The 27,907-nt window shown below is 52.4% G+C and overlaps 1 protein-coding gene across 5 annotated transcripts; it reads right to left on the reverse strand.

The window, feature by feature from the left end:
• Positions 1,391-21,350, reverse strand: SHF (Src homology 2 domain containing F). Of its 5 annotated transcripts, none has more exons than XM_005685868.3 (7): positions 20,831-21,350; positions 10,834-10,975; positions 8,522-8,728; positions 7,240-7,380; positions 5,816-5,987; positions 5,554-5,673; positions 1,391-2,153 (listed from the first exon to the last, which is right to left on the reverse strand). In XM_005685868.3, exons 1-7 carry the CDS (start codon positions 21,338-21,340, stop codon positions 1,967-1,969), a joined length of 1,479 nt encoding a protein of 492 aa, XP_005685925.3. In that variant the 5' UTR covers positions 21,341-21,350; the 3' UTR covers positions 1,391-1,966. The 5 variants fall into 5 exon arrangements, with proteins under 5 accessions (XP_005685925.3, XP_013822620.2, XP_017909637.1 ...); XM_018054147.1 differs by lacking the exon at positions 1,391-2,153 and adding an exon at positions 3,894-4,102; XM_013967166.2 differs by lacking the exon at positions 7,240-7,380.

Here is a 27,907-nt window from a genome sequence, read left to right on the forward strand (position 1 = left end):
GCTGCGGCTAGAGACCCCTTTCCCTGCTCAGCGGCACCTTTCCTGACAGAAGGCCTCTCAGGGCCAGGTGGAGTGGGGCTTCTGAGCCTGGTCAGGAGGGACAGGGGGAGGCGTGGGGGCTTCTAGAGAAGGTGGGCTGGGCACAAAGTGGTAAGCAGTGTAGCAGGACACTGCAGGAATCTGCAGGGAGCCAGAGGTCACCTGACTTGCTCCAAGACCTCAGTTACTCCCAGCTCTTCTCTGAGCAGTGGAAGGGTTGAGCACCTGTGCCCACGTGAGTCTCCTATGGAGTGAGATGCCAGTGAGGAGATATGCGCTCATCACCTAACGTCTTTGGGCCTGTTTTCTAATCTGCAAAATGGCTACATGCCCTCCCAAGTCTACTTCAGGATAGGGCAACCTCTCAGAGAGTTTCTGAAGCAGGACTCAATTTCAAGTCATCCTTTCCGCTGTCCCCACAGAATTCTTGAATTTGATCACAGATCCTCGGTTTTGATAAATGCAACCACTGGGTTAGAAAATCCAAATTCCCCTGCTTCACACCGCGCTTGGGAGCTGCAGGTGTCGGTGGCGGGTGGGGGTGGGGGGCGGACCTCAGGCTGCCCCCTCAGGGCAGCCGTCGCCAGGGTGTTATTTCCGCCCGTCCTCAGGAGTTTCTGCCCAGCTGGCCCATGGGAGCGGGAGGGCGGGCCTGCAGTGGTTTGACAGCAGCTCCGCCTGGCGGCCCAGTGGTATCCTGGGGTGGGTTGCCGCTGCGGGGCCACCAGGGACGTGGAAGGTTTGGCCCGGCTCGTGGAGGTGCGGCCAGCAGGCGGCGCGCGCGGACGACCCCGCCGGGCGCCGCAGCCGCGACGGAAATCGCGCCCGGGACCGGCCGCCTGCAGGTCTCGGGACCCGACCCAGCGACCCGGGGCCGGGTGAGGCGCGGCAGGCCCTCGCTTCCTCTGGAAAGGAAACGCGGTCGGCCGCGCCAGCTTTCCCGCCTCCGCCGGCGCGCGGCTTCCGCGTGGCAGGGCCGCCCCGCTCCCTCCCGCCTGGCGCGCTGCCTCTTTGTCTCTCCGCGGCTCCCCTCCTCCCAGACAAATGGCTGTTGGCAGGAAATTAGACGCGCTCTCAGGGAGCCGCACTCGTCCGGGCGGCGGGGAGGGGGCGCCGCGCGGCCGCCCGGATCCGGGTGCCCCCTCACGCGAGCCGGGGCGGGGGTGGGGGCCCCGGGGGATGTTTTGACATCTCGTCAAAGGAAGGAACTTGATGCTTCGAAACTGCTTTTCACAGACGCCCCGTGCCTGCTGCTCCAGAGCTGATTTATAAACACAATCTGTGCTCGCTCCGCTCCCTCCCCCGTCGGCCCGGAGGGCGGCGGCGGCGCTGGAGGCGCGGACGCGGCTGTGCCTGGCAGGACGGAGTTTATTTATTGCCTCTGGCCCAGAGCCGGGGCGGCCCGGGGCCTGCACAAGTTCTCTGCGGCCGAGCCCTTCCCCTCCTTCCCCACCCCCAATGCCGTCTCCATCCCAGGGGTCAGTCTACCCGAAGGCCTGCACCAGACTTTGGGTGAACCCCCGCCGGTCGTTTGGGAGTGGAGGCGGAGAGATGGCCAGGGCGCCCCGTTGGCCTGCGTCCAGCTCCATCCCTCATTCACCCTTCCACCCCAGGGGGAAGAGGATGGCGGGGAAAGGGGTCGCCACCTCTGCCCGAGGGGAAGAAAGGGGCTGGAGCTGTCGATTTAAACCCCTCGGAAGACCAGTGATTCTGAAGTCTCCTTCCTCCAGGGGCTATCCTTTCTCCCCAGGGAGTCTTCAATCCTCAACTCCCGACCACCTCTAATTCCAAGGTCCCTGTAGCCCTTCCCCTTTAGAATAAATTAAGGAATATCACAGCTTCCACTGATTCCTGGAAGAGGGGAAGAAAGGAGGGAGAGGTCGCCCAGGGCTGGGTCCAGATCTGTCACAAGGCCCAGGCTTCACCCCTACAGAGTCCGGATGGCCACGGGGTAGAGCAGGGACATGTGCTCCGCGCCCTTGATGGGCAGCTTGCGGCTGGCATAGTGGTGCACGATCTCTGGGACGCTGCTGAAGGGCGGGCTGTTCTGGCCCAGCACGAACTTGTGTTCCTTGGTCCGGGACAGCTTCATATGCATGAAACCCTGACTGCTCCTGGGAAGAGGAGGGGAGACCCTGCTGAGCCAGGGCCCTCTCCAGTCCCTGCACCCACCCTTCCCACCCCCGCTCCCCCCACCCCCCACCCTGGCAGTGGTTCTTCCAAGGCCGCTGAGATGGAGGGCAGGCGGGAGGCCATGGAGGGGATTTTGTGAGTAGGCGGCAGCAGGCATTGACTTTGTGGTGAGGGCACTGGGTGTGCCAAGAATGTGTGTGTGGTGAGTGTATGGGGTGTGTGCAGGTGGAAACAAGCTATCGGCAGCACCCCCCAACCCTGGGATCCAGTCTCTCCCGGCCCCTAGCTAGGGCCAGTTTATCCTCCCCCTCCCTGAGCTGTTGGGGAGAACACCCGTATAGGGGGAGATCCTGTTGGCTCAGTAACAGACACCCTTGGCAGGACAGTGGGTGGCCAGATGCCACCATCTAGTCACAACCAAGTGAATCTTGGTTGGGATTCTCTCTTGCAATGATTTGAGGAGGGGGTGAGCTGCTCTGGACATCCCTCCAAATCTGGGAACACCCAACTGCCTGGTCCTGAGGACATCCCTTCACCCTCCTGCTAACCAGGCCTTGGGCCAATCTCCCAACGCCCCCTCATCTATCCAGCTCTTCTGCCTGAGATGACATCATCACTAGGCTGCCTCTTCATTCCCTCCCTCAGAGATGACATGCTCCACTGCTTCTCCCATCTCCCCACCACAATCCAGGAAATCAGCATTAGTGCCCAGCCCTGCCCACAAGACGAAGACCATGCTGCTGAGCTCTGGCCAGCTCCCAGCAAGAACGTCTGTGCAAACTACCACCAGCCTGCTTGGCCAGGCCCCAGCTCTAAAATGCACACACAAGCAACAGAGAAACAATCCTTGGAAGAGCCCTGAAGCCTGAGGACTTGCTTCTGCTGGTCTGAGCCCCTGGAGGGACAAGGGTAGGGCTCAGAAGCTGGTGAGAGGCAGGGCTGGCAAGGGGGCTGCTCTTCGTGAGGCCCCACCCTTGAGTTGAGGCTGGCAAACCACTTGTTTCCCATCTGCATACAAAGAAGGCTCTGCCTGGACGGATTGCACTAGGCCTACAGTGAGAGAGCACGGAGAATGGGGAAACTAGAGAAAAAAGGGATGGGAAGAAAAAGGCCCTTAAATCCATCCTTCCCTTCTTGCTTAGGGTGGAGTGCCCTCAAGCCTGGGTGTGTGTCAGGGTGTGGGGCCATCTTTCATCTGCAGGTGTGAGATAAGGCTGAATGGACAGCATGCAGGCCTGGGAGAATAGAGCAAAGGGCCTAAGAAAAGTTACAGTCCCTGGGGCAATGGAGAGCAGAAGCAGTGAGTAGTCACCCTCCCCTGTCCTTCCTGTGCCCAAAGCGCAGCCCATGGCTGTGGGCAGCAGGTGGGCCCTGTGCTCTCACTGTTAGGGGACAGCCCCCTCCCCACAGTGCACTTGGGGGGATTACCTCTCCTGAAAACTGTCCTTATATCTTCTCCTTGAGGGACAGGTCTGGCCAAAGAGAGCAACAAGTTGTCAAAGAACTGAGTTGGCAGCTGAGAGCTCTGCCTCCGTGTGGGTAACTGACCTCCTGGGACAAAGTCCCAAGCATCCATTAGGACACAGCAGAGCCTTTGCCTGACCCTCTGGGAACCAGGGTGGGACTTGCTGGCCCACAGCAAGAGGGCTGGCAGGCTTTTGGAGGAAGCTGTTTAATTACCAGTGAAAGCCCTTCCATTACAGAGACAAGAGAAACTATAATTGTATTTCAGAGAAGCCATTTATATGCAAACGAGACTCTGGCAGACAGATGCTGGCAGGCCCAGATCAGCCTGGGCTGGAGCAGTGTCCAGGCCAGCCCCCTCCTTCACTCCTTGGGATAAGGCAGGGCCCAGACTCTGCTCTGTTTGGGAGCCAGACCCTGATGTCTCTCCGTGCTTTGGACCATACGAGCCTTCACGGGGGTGGAACTGTGTAATGGAACAGTGAGGTTCGTGGGGTCAGCCTAAGGGGGGTTCAGAGCCCGCTTTGGGCACTTTATTTGCTGTTCGCCTTGAGCAAATCACATACCTCTTTGAATCTGTTTTCTTTCTATAAAAAGAGATTGATCTTGCAGATTGCAGTTGGTTTGGAGATGGTGTATATGCTGCTTGGCACCTAGTAGATTCTCTAGGAATCATGACTACAATTTTAAAAGCAATACACTTTTCTGAAGTTATGTAGATCAAATTTTTGACAAATGAATTTTTCCTGAATGTCCCTTTGTTTTCATAACTTACAGACCCCCTGAGCATAAAAGCTGGAAGAAACCGAAGAGATAGCCATTGGACATATTTTGCAAATGTAGAAAGTCCAGAGAGGTTAAGTGATTTGCCTAAGGTCACACAGGTAGTTTTACTGAAAACCAAGAATGAAATTCAGGTTATCTGACTTTAGTTTGGCATTTTTTCCCCATTATCTTTTAGTGAAGTTGAATAATTATCCTCAAATGTGTGTGTTCAATACTCCCAAATTTCCATATATTGGATATTTGAAGTGGAGTATACCTGTACTCTAATGCCCCCTAGGAAATATGGTAGGAAGTGGTATAGGTGGCCCAGTAACAATCGGAGATGTGAATGGACACAGCGCTCTGACAGGCTGCCATGTGGGATTCTACTAGACAGAACTCCTGGGCGCCAAGGAGACTAGCCACCCTGCCAGTAGAACCTGGGAGGCAGATGCTGGTCTATGTAAAATATCTGTGCCCAGAGTGGAAAGCTGAGGAGGAGGAGGTGCCCTGAGTCCCCTGCCTCTTTCAAGACCCTTTAAAGCTCAGTTGTCAGCCGCCAGCCCCTAGACCTTCTGCCCACCTCCTCAGAGTGAACAAGAACAGCTCTGTGTCCAACATTCCACTTTCTTCCCAGGACTCAGCCTCCATCTCACCCTGTTGAGTTCCACAGGCAAAGTTCCAATCTCTTCCCCTGACTTCTAGAACATCTTGGACTTTCATTAATAATGACGACACTGATAATTTATTAAGCACTCAGCACTATGCTAAGTGCTTATTTCATTTAATCCTTCCCTATAAGGCAGATACGTTATTGCCCCTGAGGCCCAGAGAGGTTAAGGGTCTCCAGGTCACAGAGCTAGCAAGGGACAGAACACTTCTAAGCTGGATTCAATACCTTAACTGTTTTCCCCAACGGACTCCGAGCTCCTCGAGAGCAGAGGCTAAGCCTCAGTCAAGCCTCAGGTGCCCGGGCTTGGCCCAGAGTCAGCACGTGTTCACAGGGGATGAAGTTCTCTCCAGCCTGGCTGGGCACAGGAGAGAGAATGGAGACTCCTCCTGTCCTGCCGGTAGTCCTTGCACTCTTTCCCCTTGGACTCATCCTGACAGGCTCATCTTGTCTAGAGCCCCCAGCCAGCAGGCCCCACTCACTTGAGGGACAGGGAGAAGTCGTTCTTGCTGGTCTCACTGTTGCGCACCAGATAGCTGGCCTCTTTGCACAGCCGGAGCAGGTTCTCGGCATCTGTTCGGCTGATGGCCCCGTGATACCAGCTGAGGACAAGAGAAAGAAAGGGGGGCATCGCTGCTGGGTCCCTGGCTGTCCAGGCCCACCCATTCTTAGTGTTCCCTGCAGGCAAGTCAGTGCCAGGAAGGGAAGGGAGGAGAGGGTCCCCAACTGGATACAGACACTCACACCTGGTTTTCCAGAGGCAGTGCTGGGTCTGTCCACTCCCCCAGGGGGCTGCTGGGCTCCACGCTTAGGGGCTTGGCTGATTTGGGGTTCCCTGCAGAGAGTCGGGGAGGGAGGCGCCCCTTCTCCTCCCGGCCAGGTGACAGACAGCTCTTCTCAGATCCTTCAAACTGGGCTGTGGGGAACATACCAGTCACAGACTCTGAGGACCCTAGAGGTAGAGCCCTATAGACTACCCAATGCTCCATCCCCATTTCCACCCAAAAGGGAACAAAGGAATGTTCTGCAAGGGCGGGGCCTGCTCATGAGCCTGACTAGCTCTAGGGACAGTATCCGGGGTCTGTTCCTCGGTGGGGGTGGGGCTCAGCTCTCTCGTGCACACAGGGCCTTTTGGTCCCCATTCTGTGGCAGGAGAGGGGAAGAGAAATGACATGAGAAACCACTTAAGCCTCTCCCTCTGGAGGAGATGACTGCCTTCCCTCATCCCATCCCCCTCAGGGTGGCTTCAGCGCTGATAATATTGTTTCTTTCTCCTCCTCAGAGTTCATTACGGTTCTCCAAATCACCCTGCCAAGCCATTCTGTAGAAATGACTTATCGATCCCAGAACAATTATCTGATTTCCCTTGGTGCCATCCTGACAGGCTAACCCTGCCAAAAGCCCAAAGCCACCAGCCTGCCCCCGCCCCCAAGGTCGCTGCCCACAGGCTCCCCCGCGCCACCCCCCGCCCCCGACAGAAGCCCAGCAGAGGCAGCAGTGCCCTCCCAGACCCCAGAGCCCTTCCAAGACCCTGGGCACCCTGCCCAGGGAAGGCTGAAGCCGGCGGCCCACACGGGTAAAGCCAGCATGCACAGGTGACAAGAGTCCCTCCCTCAGCCTGTATTTACAAAATGCCCACTCACACACAGGCGCGAATATACAAACAAGTGCTCATGCCTGGGTGTGTATGCACAGCCGCAAGCCCACCCCTGGCTGCCCCTTGTGCATAAAACTGAACATAGATGAAGGGTTCCGTGTCTTCTTTCTCCCCATTTGGGCTCTTTTTCTCTCTGAGTAGCACTTTCAAGGCCTCCAGTCACCAGGTGCAAATCAGATCTCTCCTTTAAGGAGTCAGGTCCTTCCTGTGCTAGTATCACCTAGCCTCAGGGTTATTTGTGCTGCTGAAGGATCCAGTCAGGCAGAGCTGTGCCCCAAAAGGTGAATTTATAAGAGTGGATTTACCTGGCTTGGTGGGAAAGATATCTGGAAGGGGCCCCTCTCAGGACTTTGGGGAGGGAGGACTATGTCCTTTGTCCCTTTCCTCTCCCTCCAGGGCCAGAGGCATTCTTCCTGGGCTCTCTGAACTCCACCCCACCTCTCAGCTCCTCCCACCCAATCCCACGGGGCATATGGGCTGGCCCTCTGCCAGAAGCCCCCACGGGACCCACCGCTGCCATCCTCCTGGCTGGGCTCGGGGACGGGGGAGGCTGGACCGGAGATGTCCCTGTCCCCGGTGGGCAGGGAGGGGCTGCTGTCCAGCTGTCCCACGGGCGGAGGCCAAGGTAGGTCTTTGATGACCTTAATGTCAACTGGAGCCAGGAGCAGCCGGGAGAAGAGAGACAGACAGAGACAGAGACAGAGAGAGGCAGAGATTGAGACACCGAAACCAGAGCCAGGACATAGGACAGCCTGGAAAGGAAAGGGAGCAGAGGCAGGGGCGGCTTCTGGGGGAAGAAGAGGACTCTCAGGGGACTGGATGGAGCCACACTGACCGCTCCAGTGGGAGGCTCCAGTGACAACAGCAGAATACAGGGCCTTGCTCTGCCAGCCCCACAGGTCCCTTTTGACGTCTCTCGAGCCTCCAGGGCCCAAAGGGACTGGGCTGGAAGGAAAAGTGGGACAAAGGACTGTCCACACCACCCAGCACCATACCCAGGCGCCCCCACAGCCTCTTGGCACCTCCCACCTTGCCTCTCTTCTCCCTTTCACCTGAAGCCTGGGAACTCATGGGCAGCAAGACCCAGACAGCCTGGCCGCAGGGTGTCAGGAAAGCTCAGACACGGGGGCAGATGTTTTATTGAAATTTACCCCCCACACTCTCAATCCTGAGCCTTGACAATTAGCAGAGCCATGCCACTGGCGGCTGCAGGACTGCTAACGAGGTTTCCTAATGACGAGCATAGATTTTCCCATTAAGCAATCCAAACAGTATTGATTCTCCAAGGAGACTCCTGGAGATAAATGGCCCATCCTCAGTGGTGCATGCTTTACAGGAAACAAATGAGAAAGCTGTGGTTTCTCAGTCTGACTGCCAGGGTTGGGGGGACAGAGCGGAGAGCCGAGTGCAGCTCCAGGATGAGCCCCTTGCCCAGGGAGGGTTGAGGAGGACACAGAAACAGGAATGAGGTCTACCGGTACTAAGTCCTTGATGTTCTCATTGAATCAAGGATCCAGGCTCTTGCATCATCCACGCACACACTCTGTGTTTTGTTTTGTTAAATGTAAGTCTTTAACACAGGTCACACATTTGAGCATTTTGTTTGGGATTTCTTTACTTTTAAGTCTATCCTGCCTCCTAAAAGATGGGGGCCTGAGAGGTGGTGATGCAGGAACATATTCACAGTGCCCGACTCATCACTTCCATCCCCAGGACCCAGTCCTCCCATTCCCCTGAGCCTGGAAAGCTGCTCCGAGGCCCCAGCAGAGCTGCTCTCTCCACCCAGGACTCACCTGCAAAGGCTTTGGAAATCCGCTCCTTCTTCCACTCCCAGGGCTGGTCATACTCCTCGGGGGGCCTCTCATCATCCTCTGGCAGGCGGGACTCCCGGGGCCAGGGGGCCCCCTCACCCTCTGGGGTGGCCCCCTCCTCCTCTGGCTCATAGGGTGTGTCATACAGAGGCAGGGGCTGAGCTGCTGTCTCCTTGGAGCCCCGGATCTCTGCCAGGGCAAGGCAGGAGGGGAGGTGTGAGCAGTCCTGGGTGCCTGGCTTAGCTCCCCTGGCAGGCAGCACCCTCCAGCTACAAGACTTCAGAGGGGAGGCTGCTGACTCTGCGGGGAGACCAGAGGCCCCTCAAAACACCCCTGGGGTTCCAACAGCATGGGACCCCACGGAGGCAGGGGCAGAGAAGCACCAAAGGGAAAGACTGAAAAGAGATCCTGTAATGGCCAGCAAGGAGTGGGTTGCTGAGGCTTACTCGTTTCGGAAACTGAGGCAGAGTCCATTTCCTCCTTGCTACCCAGATCCATTTATTTCTTTGCGCCCCAAGTTTTGTCATCTCACAGTCAGAAAATCCTTCTTTGTAGTTCAGGCACTGCTGACCTCCTCCTCCTTGAAACTGTCCCCTTGGATGAGTCAATTTCACTGCTTTCTTCCAAAGTTCTAGTCTGTTCTGTGATCCTCTTTTAGGGATCACTGACCCCAATGAAAATTTGATAAAAATTATGGAGCTACTCCCCAAGAAAAATGTGCAAATTTTCTCATACAATTCCAGGGCACTCCTATACCTCCCAGGTATCCACACCCCCTTGATCTAAATACAGTAGCCACCCTCTCATTTTCTCCATTGCTGGCAATTACACTGCTCTCCTTGGTCCTGGCCCCTCTTCATTCTCTGAATCCCACATGTTCAGTGCCAACACCTTCTGACTCTCCACTCTCAACTCTCCACGACCCCTTTCCCTCTGACACTTTATCTTGACCTCCATTTCACAGGGCCAGGTCTCCTCACCTAGATTACGGCTAGGGTGAACCTCCATTCTACAGGCTCATGTTTCATGGTCTCCATGGAATAACACTCCCCACTTCTCTCTGCCCCTTCACCCACCTCACCCAGGGAGGGAGAGCAGCTTATCTGATTGGACAGTGGATGCTTCCTTTCTTTCCCACATCTGTCTGCTTACAGAGAGAGAACATTCTGGTTCTTTCTCTTCCTGCCCCCACGCAGGGGCCTACAGTTGTCCTGTGTTGCCCAAGCCTGAGTGGGCAAGTTTAATTCTGTGGTGAAGTACTAAGAAGCCCATTGTAGTGACATAGCTAAGTAATGTTCTCCAATCAACTTTATCAGTAATAAAGCTGACATTGCTATCTCCATCTGTCTGTTTCCTTAATCCTGTTTCTCAGTTATTTCCAAGCCCAGAGGGGAAGAAAGAGGTGTTAATTATTGGTCTCTTAAAGCCTCAACAATTTCCACAATAGCCTAATAACTCATCTTCCTGATGCCCAGTTCTTCTAGCCTGTTCTGTACACCAAAGCCTCAGTAATCCTCTTAAAATGCCATATTCATCCTGTTTCTTTTTTGCTCAAGAATACATAATGGCTCCCCTCCCCACTTTGGAGCAAGTTCAAATGCCTCATTCGAGCCTTTGCAATCCTTTACTGCCCCTCTTAGCTCTTAGCTAGGCTTAGCTGTATGCCTAGCACTAAGATTATTTGCCCCTGAACAAACCTTCTTTTCACCCTGTCCTGGGGCCTTGGCTTACACTGATTCACCACATCCTCCCCGTTGGTCCCTTTTCCTGTATGCTTTCTCGACCTCTGTTCCCCAGGGCCAGGTCTTATTCATTTCTCCCTGCCCTCACTCCTTGAACTATGTACCCACTTCTCCTGGGTGCTGCATCTGCATGTCTAGTTATGTGTTTCCAGTTGCCACAAAGGTGTTCACTTCAGCACCCCATCATTTTGACCCCATCACCTTCCCTAAAGCTAGTGATTCTCTTCTTGGGATCAGTGACCCCCAGCCCAGCCCATACCACTAGCCTGCCCTTCCTGACTATCCCAAATGCTTCTACTGTCTGACCTTTGGTTGTATGACCTTCTCCAGTGCCTTAGGTCTTAGGCTTCGTAAGTCCCAGCTCCTCCAAAATGACTATATTGAAGGCAATGGCCACCACCCTCCCTAAGGACCCAGCAAAGGCTTTCTCCCTATTTTCTTGGGACCAAGAAATCAGTCCTTACACTTGTGGGTCCCAGAGCCTGTTCTGCGAATACTCAGGCCTCAGGGAGTGTCCCCCACCCTGCTGCCAACCCCAACTCCATCACTTACCGGCCATCATCTTTTGTGCCTCATAGGGTTCCATGTAGCCATCATTTTCAGGGACCTTCTCTGGGGCTCCTGAAGCACCTATTGGGCCTTCGCCAGTCTCCTGAACATCAAAAGGGTCCGCATAGTCTTCTAGAATTGCTAACTGTGGGAAGCGAGTGAGGGGAGCAGGCTTCAGACATCTGAGAGACAGCTCTGCCTCTCCCCGGTTGCTCTGTCCATGGGAGCAAGAGTCCTGGCTGCCCAGGAGCTTGGATGGGGACAAGCTCTGGCTCTTCCTTTCCGGGGTCCCCCACTAGGCTGCCCACAGAATGGGCCATCTTCCTTTTCTCTTAATTGTGTGCCTCTGGGCCATCCCCTAGGCAAGATGGCCAGGATAAGGCTCTGGGCCTTAAGGTTTGCCTCAGAGTCCAGGCAGGACCAGATGACCTAACAGAGGGAATTAATTCAGAGACCTGCTTATAAAGGTGTTGGGAGTGTCCTAAGAATAAGCAGGGAACAGCAGGCAACGAGGAGATTAGCTTGGTTCATGTCTACCATTGCACTCCCAGATGCTGAAAATATTTGCTGAACATCAAGGAAGGAAGGGCTGAGCACTGACTTTATGTCACAGTTCGCTGGTTTATCCTCACAACACCCTTCACAATGCCATATGGGAATTATTATCCCCATTTTTTGGAAATGGAGGCTCAGGACAGGTAGGGAACAACACACCCAAGTCTGTTTCAGGTAAGCGGAGGAACCAGGATTGATTGGAACCTGTGCCCTTTGTGCAAAATCATGCTGCCAACCTGCTACCATGGACATCTTGGCTGTCCTGGGAGAGAGACCACCTTAGGACAGCTCTGAGAAAACCATGATTTGGGCTTTGCGGAACCCCTCTGGGCTCTTGGAGGGCACGGATAGGACAGCCCTGGCCTTGGCCCTCCATACTTAGGCTGCCCCCTTTCTCTCACACAAGCGGCTCATGGCCACCCCTCTGTTCCTGCCTCCAGTCAAGGCAGAGTGAACTGCAAACCACACACCCTGTGGAAGAGCTTAAGGTGCTGGGGCGGGGCTCATTGAGGACAATGGAGCCTTTCTCCAAGCTGGGCACAGGCTGGGGCGGGGGGATCCGCTGAGGCAGACACAGAGTCCAGTCGGCCCTGTGACAACAGCCCCGTGGGAGCATTGCACACCCAGCCCCGGGGGAGCACTGCACACCGGGATGCCAGGCATTGACAAGAGGCAGCTGTGAGGCCTGCGGCCTAGGGGAGGGGCTGCTCCTGCCTCTCCCCAATTCTTCTAGACTTTCCTTCTGGTACAGATCAGAACTCTGGGAGCCGGCTGGGCAGGGGGGCTGTGGGGATGACCACCCTGGCCTGGGTAATAGGATCTGAGACCCCTAGCAAGGCGGAATGAAGAAAGAAAACTTCCCACTTCAAACACCCCTTTCTGCAGGTTCCTGCCTCTAAGGGGTCACACAGAGTCGGACACGACTGAAGCGACTTAGCAGCAGCAGCAGCACTCCCACAGGCCCCTCCAGGGGTCTCTGACATGCATCCCAACAGCTCCTAGCTGAACTCTCATCCTTCAGTTCTTCAGCTCCCATTTGTTTCACCTCGTTCCAGTCAAGACCCCCAACTCCTTTATCTCCATTGTATCTCTGCATGCCCTTAAGGCCCACATCTCAGATCATCCTATCACTTCCACCAGCTCATCCTGTAACCTGAGCTCTTTGTCATTTTTCTCTCTCCAGCTCCAATAAGCACCTGGTCCACAGCAGGCACTAGAAAAATGTTTCTTCTAGGGACTCCCCTGGTGGTCCAGTGTTTAAGACTCTGCGCTTCCAATGCAGGGGGCACAAGTTCCATCTCTGGTTGGGGAACTAAGATCCTGCAAAGCACATGGTGTGGCCAAAAAAACAAGTGTTTCTTCTATTTCACTGCCTAGCTCCCCTCAGAGCCTCTACTCCTAGTCGTCCTTCCTCCAACAAGTTGAGAAAAGACATCCACTCCCACCCCAAGCTGCTTCATCCCGGGCCAATAGGCACCTACAGTCCCACCCACTCAACCAAGGGGCTCTGAGGCCAGCCCACTGGGTACCCACCCGAGCTGGCACCTAGCCTCATGTTCACACGTGGCAGCTACTCAACAGTAAGTGAATCAACAAACCTTGCAATGGCTCTCCAGTACCAAAAATAAAAGTCCAAAGTTAAAGAAATGTAAAGATTCCACTTCCCTCTATGGGTTCTCTCTCCCTCCCTGAAGTTTCAGGTCACTTCCTTACCTGAAAGCTCTATAGTGAAGTGAGTGAGTGAAGTCGCTCAGTCCTGTCCGACTCTTTGTGACCCCATGGACTGTAGCCTACCAGGCTCCTCCCTCCATGGGATTCTCCAGGCAAGAGTACTGGAGTGGGTTGCCATTTCCTTCTCCAGGGGATCTTCCCAACCCAGGGATGGAACCCTGGTCTCCTGCATTCCAGGCAGACACTTTAACATCTGAGCCACCAGGGAAGTCCTGAAAGCTCTATAATCTCTTTTTTATCTCTAAGGCTTGCCAATTACCTGGATCAGCTTATTTCTCTTTAGAAAGCCTTCCAGTCAGTCTCCCCCCAGGTCTGGTTAGGGGCTCTTTGCTGGGCTATCATCACATTGTCTAGTACAGACTTGTCCTCTCATCTGTCTTCTTGCTGACTGTGAACTTCCTGAGGGCAGGAATCATGTTTACTGCTATATTCCCAATGTCTAAAGTGCTCAGTAATTATGTGTTGAAACAGTTCATATAAACAGGAAGGAAGAAAGGACAAAGGAAGCACTTTTCCTTGTTCATTCAGAAGAGGAAGCAGGAGTCTGGGTGAGGAGTCAGACAGAAGGTATGAGTCCCCAAAAGCTGCTCTGGGAGCAGGAGCACCTGGCCCAAACCCAGGCCCCTCTTCCCCAACTCCACGGAGCCCCCCATGCCCTGGCTTTCCAAGATCAGTCAGAGTTGCAGGCTGGCCCTTCCCACCAGAGCCTGGGCCAGGTGCTGTGACCCCTCCCAGGCTGGCGTGGGCCTCCACAGCACCAGCCCGCAGGGCCCACGGGCACCCAGGTGGCAGCTTTGTGGGCAGCTCAATGGCTCCTCTGTTCCATTCCTGGCTCTACACCTGCTCCAGGAAGCGCCGGCCCTCACCCTAGGCGGAGGTGCCCAGAAAAGCCACCCACAGGGCCGGGATCAGGAACAGCAGCAGAGATGCCTGCTGGGAGGTTGGCAGGACAAGCACCTACCCGGGACATGGGGGACCCCCACCAGAGACCAGACCTGCTTTCCCAGTGGCTTCCAGGTCACGCGAGGAGGCAAACCATTCAGGTGTGGAAAAGCTGCCTCTGCCGGCTTCTGACACCTTTGCTCCACCACGACTTACTTTATGGGCCCTCTACCCAACTCTGATTAGTCCGTTTAGTCAAGGCTATAGTTTTTCCAGTAGTCATGTATGGATGCGAGAGTTGGGCTGTGAAGAAAGCTGAGCGCTGAAGAATTGATGCTTTTGAACTGTGGTGTTGGAGAAGACTCTTGAGGGTCCCTTGGACTGCAAGGAGATCCAACCAGTCCATCCTGAAGGAAATCAGCTCTGGGATTTCTCTGGAAGGAATGATGCTGAAACGGAAACTCCAGTACTTTGGCCACCTCAAGCAAAGAGTTGACTCATTGGAAAAGACTTTGATGCTGGGAGGGATTGGGGGCAGGAGGAGAAGGGGACGACAGAGGATGAGATGGCTGGGTGGCATCATTGACTCGATGGACATGAATCTGAGTGAACTCTGGGAGTTGGTGATAGACAGGGAGGCCTGGCGTGCTGCGATTCATGGGGTCGCAAAGAGTCGGACACGACTGAGCGCCTTAACTGCACTGAACCCGACTCTGATGTGCTCTCTGTGGTTTGCGGTGTCGGCCTGGTACACAGTAACTGCTCAGTGCACATTCTGGATGCTCAAAAGGCCTCCTGCTCCCCAGACTCCATCTTTTGGAGAGACACCAAGTCTCAGTCCCCCATTCATCCTAACTGACTAACCAGTAGGGGCTGCTGTGGGAGCAGCCAGTCAGGAGAATGGATATTTGATGGGGATCAAAGCTTTTGGCTCAAGGACAGAGGGAAGGAACGGACAGGGAAGGCACCTAAAACAGGGCTGATTATTTAGGCAAACTCTCTGGTAGTTGGAACGCTGCTGAAATGCTGAAATATTTCCAAACTAATAGATAAGTAGCTGCTGCCCAGAGGGCCCCCTGCCAACCAGGTCTCCTTCCCTTCCTGCCATCTGGCAGGGTGGCTCTAAGACCCTGCTCTTGCGCCTGTTCAGTTGGGCAGTGTCCCTCCCAAAGTAGCTGTCTGGCTCTGCCTTTCCTTCCTGCCCAGGCCTCTCCTGAGGGAGCTGGCAGGCCCACCATCTGGTTCCACCCTCCCACTCTGCAGCTGGACCCTGCTAGGAATTCCTGAGCCAATCCACGGGGTTCTTAAGGCCAGGGGAGCAAGGGGGAACATATGTCACAGGATTTGGGCTGTGTAATGTCTTCAAAGTCTACCACTGTCCCTTTCCTCTATTTCTTTCATTTACATTTAATGTCTGGAAGCCTCTGGTCTTTTCATCTGTGGAATGGGGATGGTATTAGTATCTGTCTCACAGGATTAGGTAGAGGACAATGAATACAAAAAGTCTTTGGCCCAGAGGCTGGCATGGAGTCCAGTGCTCCATCAGTCTTAGCCCTGATGATAATCTCTTGTACACAGGCATTGGGGCCCCAGAGTCCAGGCTTGTCCAAGGAGCACAGTTTGCAGCAGTGGAGACAAGAAAGTCAGAGACCCAGGTCTCCTGACTCTCAGTGCCTTGCCATAGATTTTCCAGAAGAATTGGGAAATGTAGCATCTTCCCTCCTCTACTTGTAGATGTAAAATACACCTTAGCATGTTAAAGGCTATGAGAAGTCCTACAGTCAAAAGAATAAACTAATTTTGTCTAATTCAGCATTTCTCCAAACTATTTTAACCATGAAATCCTTTTACCACTGAAAATCTGTCAGTTTCGGAAATGGTGTACTACTGATATTTACCTTCCTAAAGATCAAACTTTTTGCACTTTCTGTTCCCACTTACCGGAATGCCCTTCCTAATATTATCTGCCAGGGAAATGCCCTCACATGAAGCAAATTTGTTATTATCCTTTTCTAACCACAAAGCAATGCCATGCCAGTAAAACATTCAAATATCACAGACATGTACTAACTAACCCTTGCTACTAACCTTTGTAAGACAAAGGTCTGTCTGAGGCCACTTTGGGATTCAGGGGCAAGTGCTGGCCTTCAGCATTCAGGAAATTGTGAACTCAGCATAGAATGCAATCCTCATTCCTTCTTTAAGAGTCTCCTTCCCCTTGTTCATTAGCAACTGCTTAGTGACACTTCCTCTCTCTGCAGGGTTCCTTGAAGCAGGTGCAAAGGTCCCATGCAAGATGCTGGGTCAGTCTGAAATTAGGCTGCCCCAGTGGGAACTTGAGCTTTCCTAACTAGCTGTGAAACCAAGTGAGCGTGACTCAACATTCCTGGTCTCCCTATTTGTAATGCTGGAATAATAACAGACCAGACTTGTCCTTATAGGGCTGTTGTGAGGATCAACTGTCTAATATACGTGAGCTGCTTCAAACAGTGCTAGATACAAGATAGAGGCTCAGTAAACGTCCATGATTACATTGTTAGATACGGAAAGAACAAATTTCGGGATCCTTCAGGAGCTCACAGTGACACACACAAAAAACAAGCTCCAAAAGAGACAGGCGCCTTGAAGCGCTATGAAGCTACACCGCTGGGCCCCAGGCTCTGGAAGCATGACAGGCTCACTGTATGCAGCGTCTGGGCCCCTTCTCCGCTCTCCTATCATACCACACTGGTTCTCCAGGGCAGCTGGTGTTGGCTCCAGGTACCCCTCCAAGCCCGGGACCCCAGCCAGCTGCTCCCATTCTGGTCACAGGCTCCTGCCTGTTCCTGGCTCCCAAAGGGAAAGCACCAGGGCTGTGGTGTCACTGAGTCACTGCCAACAAGCCACAGGTGTCTTCCAAAGGAGGGAGTGTCGCAGCGTGAGGAGGCGGTAGTGAAGAGAGTGGACAGGCCTGTCACACCATCCCACAGTCACCGCGGGCCTCGGCCCTCCTCGATGCACCAACGGCAGGGAGACCAACAGCAGCACAGATGACCAGCCCGGGCCGCAGCAGGTTCAGAGGTCTAACCAGTCCACAGAGGTCCCTTGACCCGGACCCTTCTCTTTTCCTCCATTACGGGGAACATGAGGACAGGTGTAAGGTAAACAGATCAGACCTCCAGATTCTGTGCAAGTCATAAGAAGGAAAATTAAAGCAAACAAATCCAAAAAAGGCAAACCTCAGCCTCCCAGGCGGTGCTTGGGCCAGTGTCATTTAATGATACTCAAACACTCCATAAACACCGGCCAAGGGAGGGCCCCTACCTGCCCTCCTAACCCCAGGGCAGGCATAGCTTGTTCATCTTCTGGCACCCAGAATGTATCCTTCACTTCCTTCCTCCTGCCTATCTGTTCACTCATTTCCAGATTGGGCCTGGAGGGGATCGAAGTCCACATGAAAACCATCTATGAGGTATAGCATCTGTTTTTCAAAGTTCTTAATACTTTGGGCCCTGTGAACACCAATGAGAATCCAAGAGCTGTGAGCCTTTTCGCAGGAAAATGCTCACCCAAATATCTGCACACTATTTCTGGAGGTTCGTGAACCCTAGAGGCCCCTCTTTGAGCTAGGAACAAGAACTTTAGTTTCAGTTCACACAAGGTGCCTGTCTTATTGCTCACATCACCTCTCTCTGTTTTGCTCTCACACTCACTCATTCTCTATCTCTGTCCGTCTCTCTCACACGTATCTTGGCATGATGGAGGCAAAAGACACACTGTGCAGATGGTCAGAGGCAACTCAAAGCTTCATCTAATCAGGGCCCCTCTCCCATCCCCAGCCCCCTTTGCTAATTAGATCAGGTTTTTCCTGTTGAAAGTCTGAGAAAAGGGAGCAAAGCAAGGGAAGGTATAGCTCTCTAGCCCCTCTGCCAGAGCACAGCCTGATGGCCAGACAGGGCCCAGCACCAAGAGGGAGCCTTCCTGCAGCCAGATGGTGAGGCCCCACCTGCCTGGTGCAGGGCGCGGCTCCTGCTGCTCCCACACCTGCCCTGCCAGGCCTGCCCAGATGGCCACCCGCGCACCCCTGCCAACTGCAGCCATGGGTCTCAGGGTGGGCCAGCAGCCAGAGCCCTGCATGGGGAGAAGGCTAATGGTCTTGAGCCCCCAGGCCTCTCAGGGTTCTGTCTGAAGGCCTATTCTCTCCTGCCCCCACATCCACTGGGCTCATTCCTCTTCAATCTCTCTGGCTCATCACAGAAGCATTTCCACCCATTTCATCAAACCTCATGATCCAGCCTCTCTCAGAGGGTTCTGACCCACCCAGCACCAGCTGCTGGGCTGCAGGAGAGAAATGAGCCAGCCCAAGGCAAAACCTGGGGCCCAGCTTCGTTGCACCTCAGGAAGTAACCCAAAAGCAACAGGCCAAGGGGACCTGCAGGGCTAAGGGTGGGGGTGGGGGGGGACAGAGACTAAGGAGAAAGCAGCCACGCAGAACAGAAACACTGGCTGAGCAGGGGCTCAGGGGGTCAGGCTGGCTCACTATCTAGAAGCCACAACTCTGTGCAAGCTCTGCAAGCATGGGCCGACACCTGGGTTTAGGGTAAGGGGCTCAGGTGCGCAGTCTGGGCTCTTCCTAAGAAGATCCAAACTCTGTTCCTGAGGGAGTGGAGCTGCTCTCTCTGAAAAGCGCGGGGAGGGGGGGCACCCCCAGGTCAGCATCCCTGCCCTGGGGCCAGCTCAGATAGCTTCCTGGGTCTTTCTCACACATCCACTAAACCACTGAGTGCTCCATTTCATTTCTGTCCCCACAACTGACAAAGGAATCAGACACCGCTTAGCCCACAAGGTCTGAACAGCCCACAGATCACAGAGCCGACTAGGGGAAGGATGGATGCCCTCGGTGAGAAGAGGCTGTGGGTTTCCACACGGTTGTGTGGGCACAGCCCCTTCTTGGGGTCTCTGTGAGAATATGGACACGAGGAGCTTTAGTTAGGGGAATTGCTCACCCTCAGGTCACTATGGCAATGGACAGTCACCACTCAGGACTTATTTATGCCCCACCCCTCTTTATCCCAAATTCTGTGTCAGGCACTTGTGAGACATAATATGAGGACATGGTCCTCGTCCTGGAGGAGCCCATGGCTTGGTGGGCAGCCTGTTATGCCATTCCAAGAGGATGCAGAGAGGAAGAGGGCCAGGGACAGTCCAGGCCCACATGCCCACAGGCAATGGTCAGGGAGGAGGAGACTAACTGGTCAATAGTAAGAACAAAGCCACTGCTGCCACCACCACCACAGGGAAAATTAGGAAGAAGAGGAACCTAAGGACACGTGGGGACAGCACAGCCGCCTTCTGCAGGTGAAGGGTCTGCAGAATGGGCAGGATGGGCAGCCGTGCCCCATGGCAGGAACTCAGGGAAAAATAACTCACATTCCTGAGGCTTCTCTCTGACCCCGACACATCTCTCTTACCCAAGAAATTGGGCAGAACAGCATCACACTTTCAGCTGAAAACCTCAATACTGGAGCCATTGGATTCAGACAGTAACTTTGCTCTCCAATCAAAAACAGTGTTCTCTGCTGAGGAGAGGGGAGTAAGCCCCAGAATAAGCTCCCAGAGGTCAGTGAAGAGGGACAACAGAGCCAGGGCCACCCACAGAGTCACCTTCCTAGAATTTAGGGCCACAGGGGGCCTGAGGATAGCTTTCAGCTCTCAGGCCACACTGGGGTTGGGCTCTACCTAGGGCTTTGAGCCACAATGCATGTTCTTGAGAATGGTGAGAACCCTAAGCTTGAAGATCCATGAAAAGCTCTAGCCATCCTTAGAATGGACACCAGGAGGACAAGGCCAAGAAGAGAGAAGGAGTAGGCTCAGTTGCTTACTTAGTCCCTTCTGGGCAACAGGTTCTGAGCACTGACTGTCCCCACACTGTTGTTTAGCTGCTAAGTCGTGTCTGACTATGACCCCATGGACTGCAGCCCACCAGGCTCCTCTGTCCATGGGATTTCCCAGGCAAGAATACTGGAGTAGATTGCCATTTCCTTCTCCAGGGGATGTTCCCGACCCAGGGATCAAACTTGCGCCTCCTGCATTAGTAGATGGATTCTTTACCACTGAGCCACCAGGAAAGCCCGACTGTCCCCATACCTGAGGAAATAGGGAAGGAGAGCAGGAGTGGCCCTGCCTGTACCTCAGTGGTCAGCATCCTTGGTGAAGAGATGCATACTGCTGGTTCTGGCTTGCTAAGAACAACAGTCTACCCTGCTCAACAGACCACTCGTCTCCAGCACCACGGGTTAAGGCAAAAGCCAGCTCTTGCTGTGTCCGGGAGAAAACCAGCCTTCACCTCCTTCCTGGCGCTTTAGCACCTGCAAAGATGCTAACAGAAGGTGGGAAGAAGCTTTGTGCTCACTCTGCCCTGGGGGGGTCGGGGGGGGGGTCAGGGGGAGGGGTCAGAGATCAAAGGGCAGTGAGCTGCTGCTCCCGGAGGTTTGAAAGGCCATAAACTGGGGAGAAGCGGGGCTCAAATCCCGTTAGAAAAAGGCTCCCTGATTAGGCTCCGGGGGCTGAGATGAGGAGAGCAGAATCTGGGAGGGGGAGGGTCACTAGTTCCGGGGCGATAATAAGGGAAAGCAGCAGAGTTTGGGGCGCACGTCCCAAATCAGAAGGTCGAGAATCTGAACAAAGGTGGATGAAGTCTCCGAGCCCCGGGGTCACAGACTAAGATCGTGTCCTCCAGGAACCGTGACACTGAGGGGCCCGGCCCCGGTCAGTCCACCTTTGTCCCTCTCGTAAGCCTCAGACCTCCGACCACCTCTCCTTCTGGCCGCCCCCTGCCCGGCGTGGCACTCACCCTGTCGCTGCTGGCGGGGTGTCCAGAGATTCGTTCCTCAGGCGGAGGAGCTGGGGGGCCAGGGGTCTCGACCCGAATAAGGCGGTGGGGGGGCGAGCCGTGGCGCGGGGGCGGCGTGGGGCCGGGGGCGGCGGGGGTGGCTAGGGCAGCGGTGCCGGACGGCCCCCCGGAGTAGGGGTCTTCGAAGTCACGCTCCCTCTGCAGCCGGTAGGCAGCCAAAATGTCCGGGGGAGGTGCGGGGGGCGCCGCCGGGGAAGGTGCGGGGGGCCGGTAGTCCGGCTCAGGGGGCGCCGGCTTGCCCCCACCTCCGCCGCCGCCGCCGCCGCCGCCCCCCCCGCGGAAGCCCAGATGCTCCCGGAGCCACTTGGCCACTCCGCCGCTGCCGCCCCCTCCTGGGCCCGCTCCTGCACCCCCGGCGCCGCGGCGCGATCCTGCCGGGCCGCTCCCAGCGCTCCCCTGCGCCCGCGGCCCCGGGCCGGAGCCGGCCGGAGGAGCTCCGCTCAGTAACATGGGGCCGGCCAGACTGAGCTAGGGGAGAGTGGTGGCCGGGCGGGGGGCGGGGAGGGGGCGGAGCTCCGCCGGGCGGCGAGAGGGGGCGGGGCTCGTCGGTAACAAGGGAGAGGCGGGGTTCCGCTACCTAAAGGGGTCTACCTCCCACCCCGCCCCACGGAGAGGAGGGGGACGGGCTTCCAGCCTGTGTGCTCCCCGAAGACGCGAAGTGGCGGCCCGAGGGCAGGGCTTCCGACTCCTGAGGATGGACTGAGGATAAATCCTGCACGTGTCTCCACGCCTGTCCCTGCAGGGGCTCACCTGCCCACGTCTGTTCCCCGCCCCGCCCCCCCCCCCACCTCCCACCTAGCGCGACCCCGAGAGGGGAGTCCTTAGACTCCTGGATTCCTGGCCCTCCGGCGCCTTCTGCCCCTCCCCAAGGCCTCCCAACTGGGGAATATTATCCTAGGAGGAAAAGCTGGGGGCAGGCAGCGGGAAGGCCGGGATGGGGGGTGCTCGGTAGGACCAGTCTGTAACTACCGGGTTTCTGCGTGCTGCTATGGGAGCCCCACCTACCTCCTCCCATCCAACCGCTTTCACTGCACATACTCTGACCCACTCCAGGCGGACATCTCACATCACAATCAGCTCCCTAGAGGCACCCACTTCTCCCAAGTGGCTTCCACACACGCCCTCCTCACAGGCAAACAGCCCTTGCACAAACGCCTCCCACCCCTGAGCTCACCCACTCTGAGCAGGTCGACCCGGCCCTGATGGCAGAGAGCGCAAACACGCAGAAATCCTTTCATGTCCCGGCTTTCCTTGTCCATCAGATTAGTGACAGAATAGAAACAGACAAGTCAATAAATCAAGTCAAGAAACAGTTCCAGTGTTGTCTGTCACACACCCCTTAATCCCCAGAGGCTCGGATGCTGAAGCGATAGGCATTTTTGTCTTAGAAATAAAGCCAATTTCTCCCCAGAAATATTGTAGCCCTGAGGCCCAACTCCAACACTTGCTTTGACTGTTGGAAAGACAGCCGCTTCACTTCATCAGCATCCATCCCTCTGACACCACCTCAACGTCTCCCTGGCTCTTAGGCTCATATCTGCTTTGTGAGGGAGCAAAGAGCCACCTGAGGCCCCAAAGGGAAGGAAGCTCAAAACTGGAGTAGAGTAAGATGTGATGGCAAAACTGAGGATCTCCTAGGATTCCCAGGGCCCCAGGTCTCAAAATATTTGCTGAGTTTCTGTTTTGTGCTTCTCAGGACGGTGCTTCTCAAACTATAAAATGAACACAAATCTCCTGGGGAATTTGTTAAACTGAAGTTTCTGTGGTCTAGCTGGGATGGAATTTCAGTGGAATCTAACTGGCTTCCAAGTGATACAAATGCAGCTGGTCCTCCACTCTTTGAGGGGCAGGACTGTAGGAGATACTGAAATGTCTGATATTGTGTATGGTTTCGTGAGGTATAATAGAGAAAATATCATGCGCATCATAAAAATATGCAGCTTCAAAAATGACTAATGGACTTCCCAGGCGGTCCAGGGGCTAAGACTGTGCTCCCAAAGCAGAGAGTCTGGGTTCCATCCCTGGTCAGGACTAGATCCCTCATGCCACAATTAAAGATTCCACATGGAACAATTAAAGATTCCATATGCTGCAGCTGAAAGATCCTGCATGTCACAATGAAGATTGAAGATTCTGCAACTAAGACTCAGTGCAACCTAAAAAATAAATAGATATTTGTTTAAAATTGACTAACAAAGCAAAGATATAAATAAATATCTTTATTTATTATAAAGATAATAAATTCTAGAAGGATGATCCAGTAGATTCATATTGGAGGGTCTCCTCAATCACCAGGTGTTTAACAGTAATTGTGGGCTCCAGACACATCTCAGGATCAAAGGCAAGACCCTCCTCTTGCCACTGATTCTTACCTTCCTCACATCTGCGAAGGGCATGATGACTGCTGTGTGAGGATTAAGGGAAATCATGGACATGGAATGATGGAAATGATGGAACAGGCTTTGAAAACTGTAAAGTGCTTACAATGGTAGGTGTCAAATGAAGCCACCTATGTTTAAGAAATACAGAGCTAAGCTGCTGACAGTGCAGAGGAATGGAATCAAATAAGGTCTGCACAAAAGTTGTCAGGCTTCACGCAGGAGGTAGACCTGAACTGGGTAGGGTGTGGACAGATGAAGTAAAGGAGTAAATGGTTATTCCAAGCCAAGAGGTCAGCATGGGTTGAGTGAACCAGCATATCATTAGAAGTGAAGTTGCTCAGTCATGTCTGACTCTGCGACCTCATGGGCTCTAACCTACCAGGCTCCTTCGTCCATGGGATTTTCCAGGCAAGAGTAGTGGAGTGGGTTGTCATTTCCTTCTCCAAGGGATCTTCCCAACCCAGGGATCAAACCCAGGCATTGCAGGCAGAAGCTTTACCATCTGAGCCACCAGGGAAGCCAGCATATCATTAAGAAGGGGTGAATTCATAGTGAGGAAGATTAGGAAGTAAAGTCACATGAGGATGGGGGAGGATATCATAAGGATAGTTTAAATTATAATTAGAGAGCTCTAATACTTTATGTACACTGTGAACTTACTTTTGTCTTAAACTTCTGTTAATGCACTTTCAGAATCAGGCATTTTTGAGCACCTCATGGGGCCAGGTAGCTTGCTAGGAACCAAGGATACAGATGTGAGGCCCTCAAGGCTTGGGTGGAGTTTGCCAGATCCAAAGTCTTGTACTTAAGCCTGTTAAGCATTGCACCATAGACTCAGGATTCTGAAGGTGATCTGGGTGTTCCCATCATTCAGTGCAAAGCCTGTCATGTGGCAAGAGCTTAACAAATGTTGAAATGAATAAAGATCATTTCTCTTGTTATTTTTATATAGCTATAATTGTGGTATAAACAATTTTGTATCCTTATTTTTTTCACTGAACATTGCATAATTTCCCCATTTTTATTATTTTTCCAGTTTTTTTTTTTTTTTTAATTTCAAACTTACAGAAGAATTCAAAGAAAGTACAGGGGAAATCTGTATACCCTTCACCTAGATTCACTACTTTTTAACATTTTGCCACATTTGTTCTACCCCTTAAGCCTTTTTCCCCCCTTAACGATCTGATGCAAGTTTCAGTTGTCATGATGCTTCAGCTCTAAATACTTCAGCAGCCATTCCCTAAGAATAAGGAATTCTTCTATGGGGCCACAAACCATTATCATTAATAGCATTGTCTATTATACAGTCCATATTAATTTTTTTCCATCCCTCCCCCCAAATGTCATTTACTTGGGTTACCCAGGTGGCTCAGTGGTAAAGAATCAGTCTGTCACTGCAGGAGATGCAAGAGATATGGGTTTGATCCCTGGGTCAGGAAGATCCTCTGGAGGAGAATAGGGCAAGCACTCCAGCACTCTTGCCTGGAGAATCCCATGGACAGAGGAGCCTGGCAGGCTACAGTCAGTCTATAGGATCACAAAGAGTCAGACCTGATTGAGCGACTGTGCACATACATACATATATATATATATATACATATGGGATTTTTTCTGTCCTGATTCAGGATTTACTAGGGTTTCGCTGTTTCTTTACTCTCTTTAAAATCTTGAAATATTTCCCTTTTTTTTCTTGCTAGTTTGTTCTTCATGACATTGCTCATTTTGAAATGTCCAGGGTAGTTGTCATGTAGAATGTCGCACATTTTGGATTTTTCCATAGTTTCCTCATGATTAGATTCAGGCTTGACATTTTTTTTTTTAAAAAGACCACTACATTTGAGATGATGTGGGCTTTCCAGTGTGTTACACTGGCAGGCCAGTCAATAGTGCTCATTGTCTTTTATTGGCGATGCTAGACTTGATCACTTGGTTAAGCTGGAGTCCATCAGATCTCTCCATTTCACATTTTAGGGTAAGTTGTGGTGTGATAACCTAAGACTATTAGCTCCCATCATGTTTTACCCAGTGGTCTTAGCTTCCATTGATGATCTATGCTTACATTTGTTATTACACTGGGGATTGCAAAAGGTGACTCTAATTCTGTCATTCTGCATTTGTTATCTGGCATTCTTCTGTAAAGAGAGAGTTTCTCCTCCCCACACCCCTCTGCCCAATGCCTGTGGTCTCAAAAATTATTTTTAAAAAATTTAATATGTATAATCCCTTACCATCATTTTTTTTAATGCTCAAAACTGTCCTAAATTGGGCCAGTAAGAGCCCTTTCAAGAGGCTTCTGGATTCTGTTGACTTGGTCTTGCCAGTCTTTAAACACTTACTTGCTTTCTCACATAAGATATTCCAGACACAAATTGTACTTACAGGTCTGTGGTGCTGGTACTTGTAATCAGTTTCTTGAAAGGGGTTTTACTCCCTTTAGTTGGAGATGGTAGTTAAAAGTTGACTTTGTTCTTTAAAAATGGCTATTTAATATCTTATCAAATGAACATACCTTAGTTTAGTTTATCACTTTATTTGTTGAGCATTTAGGCTATTTCTATTCTCCTCCCTTCTAAATAACTGTAACAAACATCTTTATGTGGATAACTTTTCCAAGTTTAGGATTATTTCCTTTGGCAAGATTCCCAAAAGTGGAGTTACTGGGGCAAGAGTATATATTTTTTTCTGACTCTTGTTACACGTTATCCATTTGCTCTCACAGAAGATTTTAAAAGTCAAGGACTTTTATGTGTTAAGACCAGTGATTTTTCATTTCTCTTTCTCCTTTCTCCTGTCTGCTGACCTCCTCTATGCTTAAAACCCTCTTCTCCCAAACTTTTCTTGAAATGACACTGTTCTCTTTTCTCTCAAGACAAATCCTTTCTTCCTCCCCTACCTGCTAAATTTGCACATGTCCCAAAGCCTAGTCCTTAGTGCTCACTTCTCTTGCTGGGTACTGCGTGGGATGTCCTTACTTCTATTTGCCTGCCTTTGAATGCCCAGTCCCATTCTGAGTTCTCATTCCTTCTGCTTTTGTCTTCTTCTAAGTCTGGCTCTTGCCTTTGGTTTCCAGCCTTGCCTTGTTTTCATCTCTGTCCACAACCTTGAGAAAACAAACATATCCCAAATATATGAATTCTGTTCTTAGATATTCTGTATGTAGATGGAGCTTCATTTGAGTCATGTTTTCTATTCGTTTGGTATAAAAATAACATGGTTCTGTGTTGGAAGAATACAACTTAAAATGCAGCCATACAGCAAACTGGGCCACGCATCTCATTTATGGACTCCATAAGATATCTCTGTTCAGGTATTTATGGGGAGGCTGTATTCTTGGAACACAAACATAGGAGGATTCAGTTCTACCTTCACTGAACTTGAATTTTCTAACTTGAGTGGTTTGTGATTTAAGTTGGATTCTGACAATAAGATAAGGAAGAAATGGAAGTCCAGTTCATTTCAGTCACACAGTTGTGTCTGACTCTGCGACCCCATGGACTGCAGCATGCCAGTCTTCCTTGTTCATCACCAACTCCCTGAGCTTGCTCAAACTCATGTCCATCCAATCGGTAATGCCATCCAACCCCTCCTCCTCCTGCCTTCAGAGGGTCTCCAAACGAATTCTGACCTTCCAATCTGACCTTCCAACCTGAAATCAAAAGAGGGCCAATTCCCAGCAGAGCCCAGGCTCCCATCCAAATGTTTTTTTATGGGCAAGGTAAGGAATTCCTTTCCCTTATCTTATCAACCCAGAGCCTGTGCCTGGAGAGAAAAAGGACTGAATCAGGTGGGTGGAGATTCCCCCTGGGGTATGTATACTCATCCTGAAGAGGGAGATATGCTACCAACGCAAATCTAAGACTTCAAGTTTAGTATGATTTCTGGGGGTGAGGAGGAAGAAGAGAAGATGTAACCTGTATTATGCAAGAAGCAAGCGGTAATGTATGTGCATATATGTATCAGATGACCCTAAGTGGTAAAGAACCCACCTGCCAATGCAGGAGACATAAAAGGTTTCAACCCCTGGGTCCGGAGGATCCCCTGACGGGGGGCGTGGCAGCCCACTTCAGTATTCTTGTCTGGAGAATCCCATGAACAGAGGAGTTGGAGGGCTACAGTCCATACAGTCGTAAAGAGTCGGACACGACTGAGCGACTTAGGACTCACACGCACATATACAAAGATTTATTTATACAAAGACTGCCACAGAAAAATACATTGGAAACTGACGATGATTGCTAGATAGGGTGAAGAATGAGAGGGAGACAGTTTTCACTGGGCTTGTGCTTTGTATTCTCTATTTGAAAATGAACTTTTTTTTTTTTTAATGCATGAAAAGGAAAGAAATCACGAGGCCACACGGTCGCTGTTTTGTTGGTGTAGAAGAATGATTTTGACACTGATTTTCAATTTTTTTTCAGGAGGGAAAGGGTTACAATTTGTTTGCTCTAATGCTGCATTCAGAGGATTAAATGAGAATTACTGAAGGTGGCGATCAGAGGTGGCCCAGTTCTCAAAGTAGAGAGATGCAGCGTTTCGTTTCAAAAAAGTGAGTTATGATTTATATAAAGCGTCGTAGACTAGGGTGGGAAAAGGAATTTAAAAGTAGAGGCCCCTTGCCGTGCCATTGTCGCCACAA

Source organism: Capra hircus, chromosome 10, assembly GCF_001704415.2.
Source record: "Capra hircus breed San Clemente chromosome 10, ASM170441v1, whole genome shotgun sequence".
Classification (NCBI taxonomy): domain Eukaryota; kingdom Metazoa; phylum Chordata; class Mammalia; order Artiodactyla; family Bovidae; genus Capra; species Capra hircus.

Bases quoted from the DNA above. Each gene is read 5' to 3' on its own strand.
- SHF (XM_005685868.3), bottom strand. From the start codon at position 21,340: ATGTTACTGAGCGGAGCTCCTCCGGCCGGCTCCGGCCCGGGGCCGCGG. The intron at 8,729-10,833 runs GTAAGTGATGGA...TTGCCCTGGCAG, and splicing joins GGCACAAAAGATGATGGCCG to AGATCCGGGGCTCCAAGGAG. The intron at 7,381-8,521 runs GTGAGTCCTGGG...TCCTGGCTCCAG, and splicing joins GATTTCCAAAGCCTTTGCAG to TTGACATTAAGGTCATCAAA.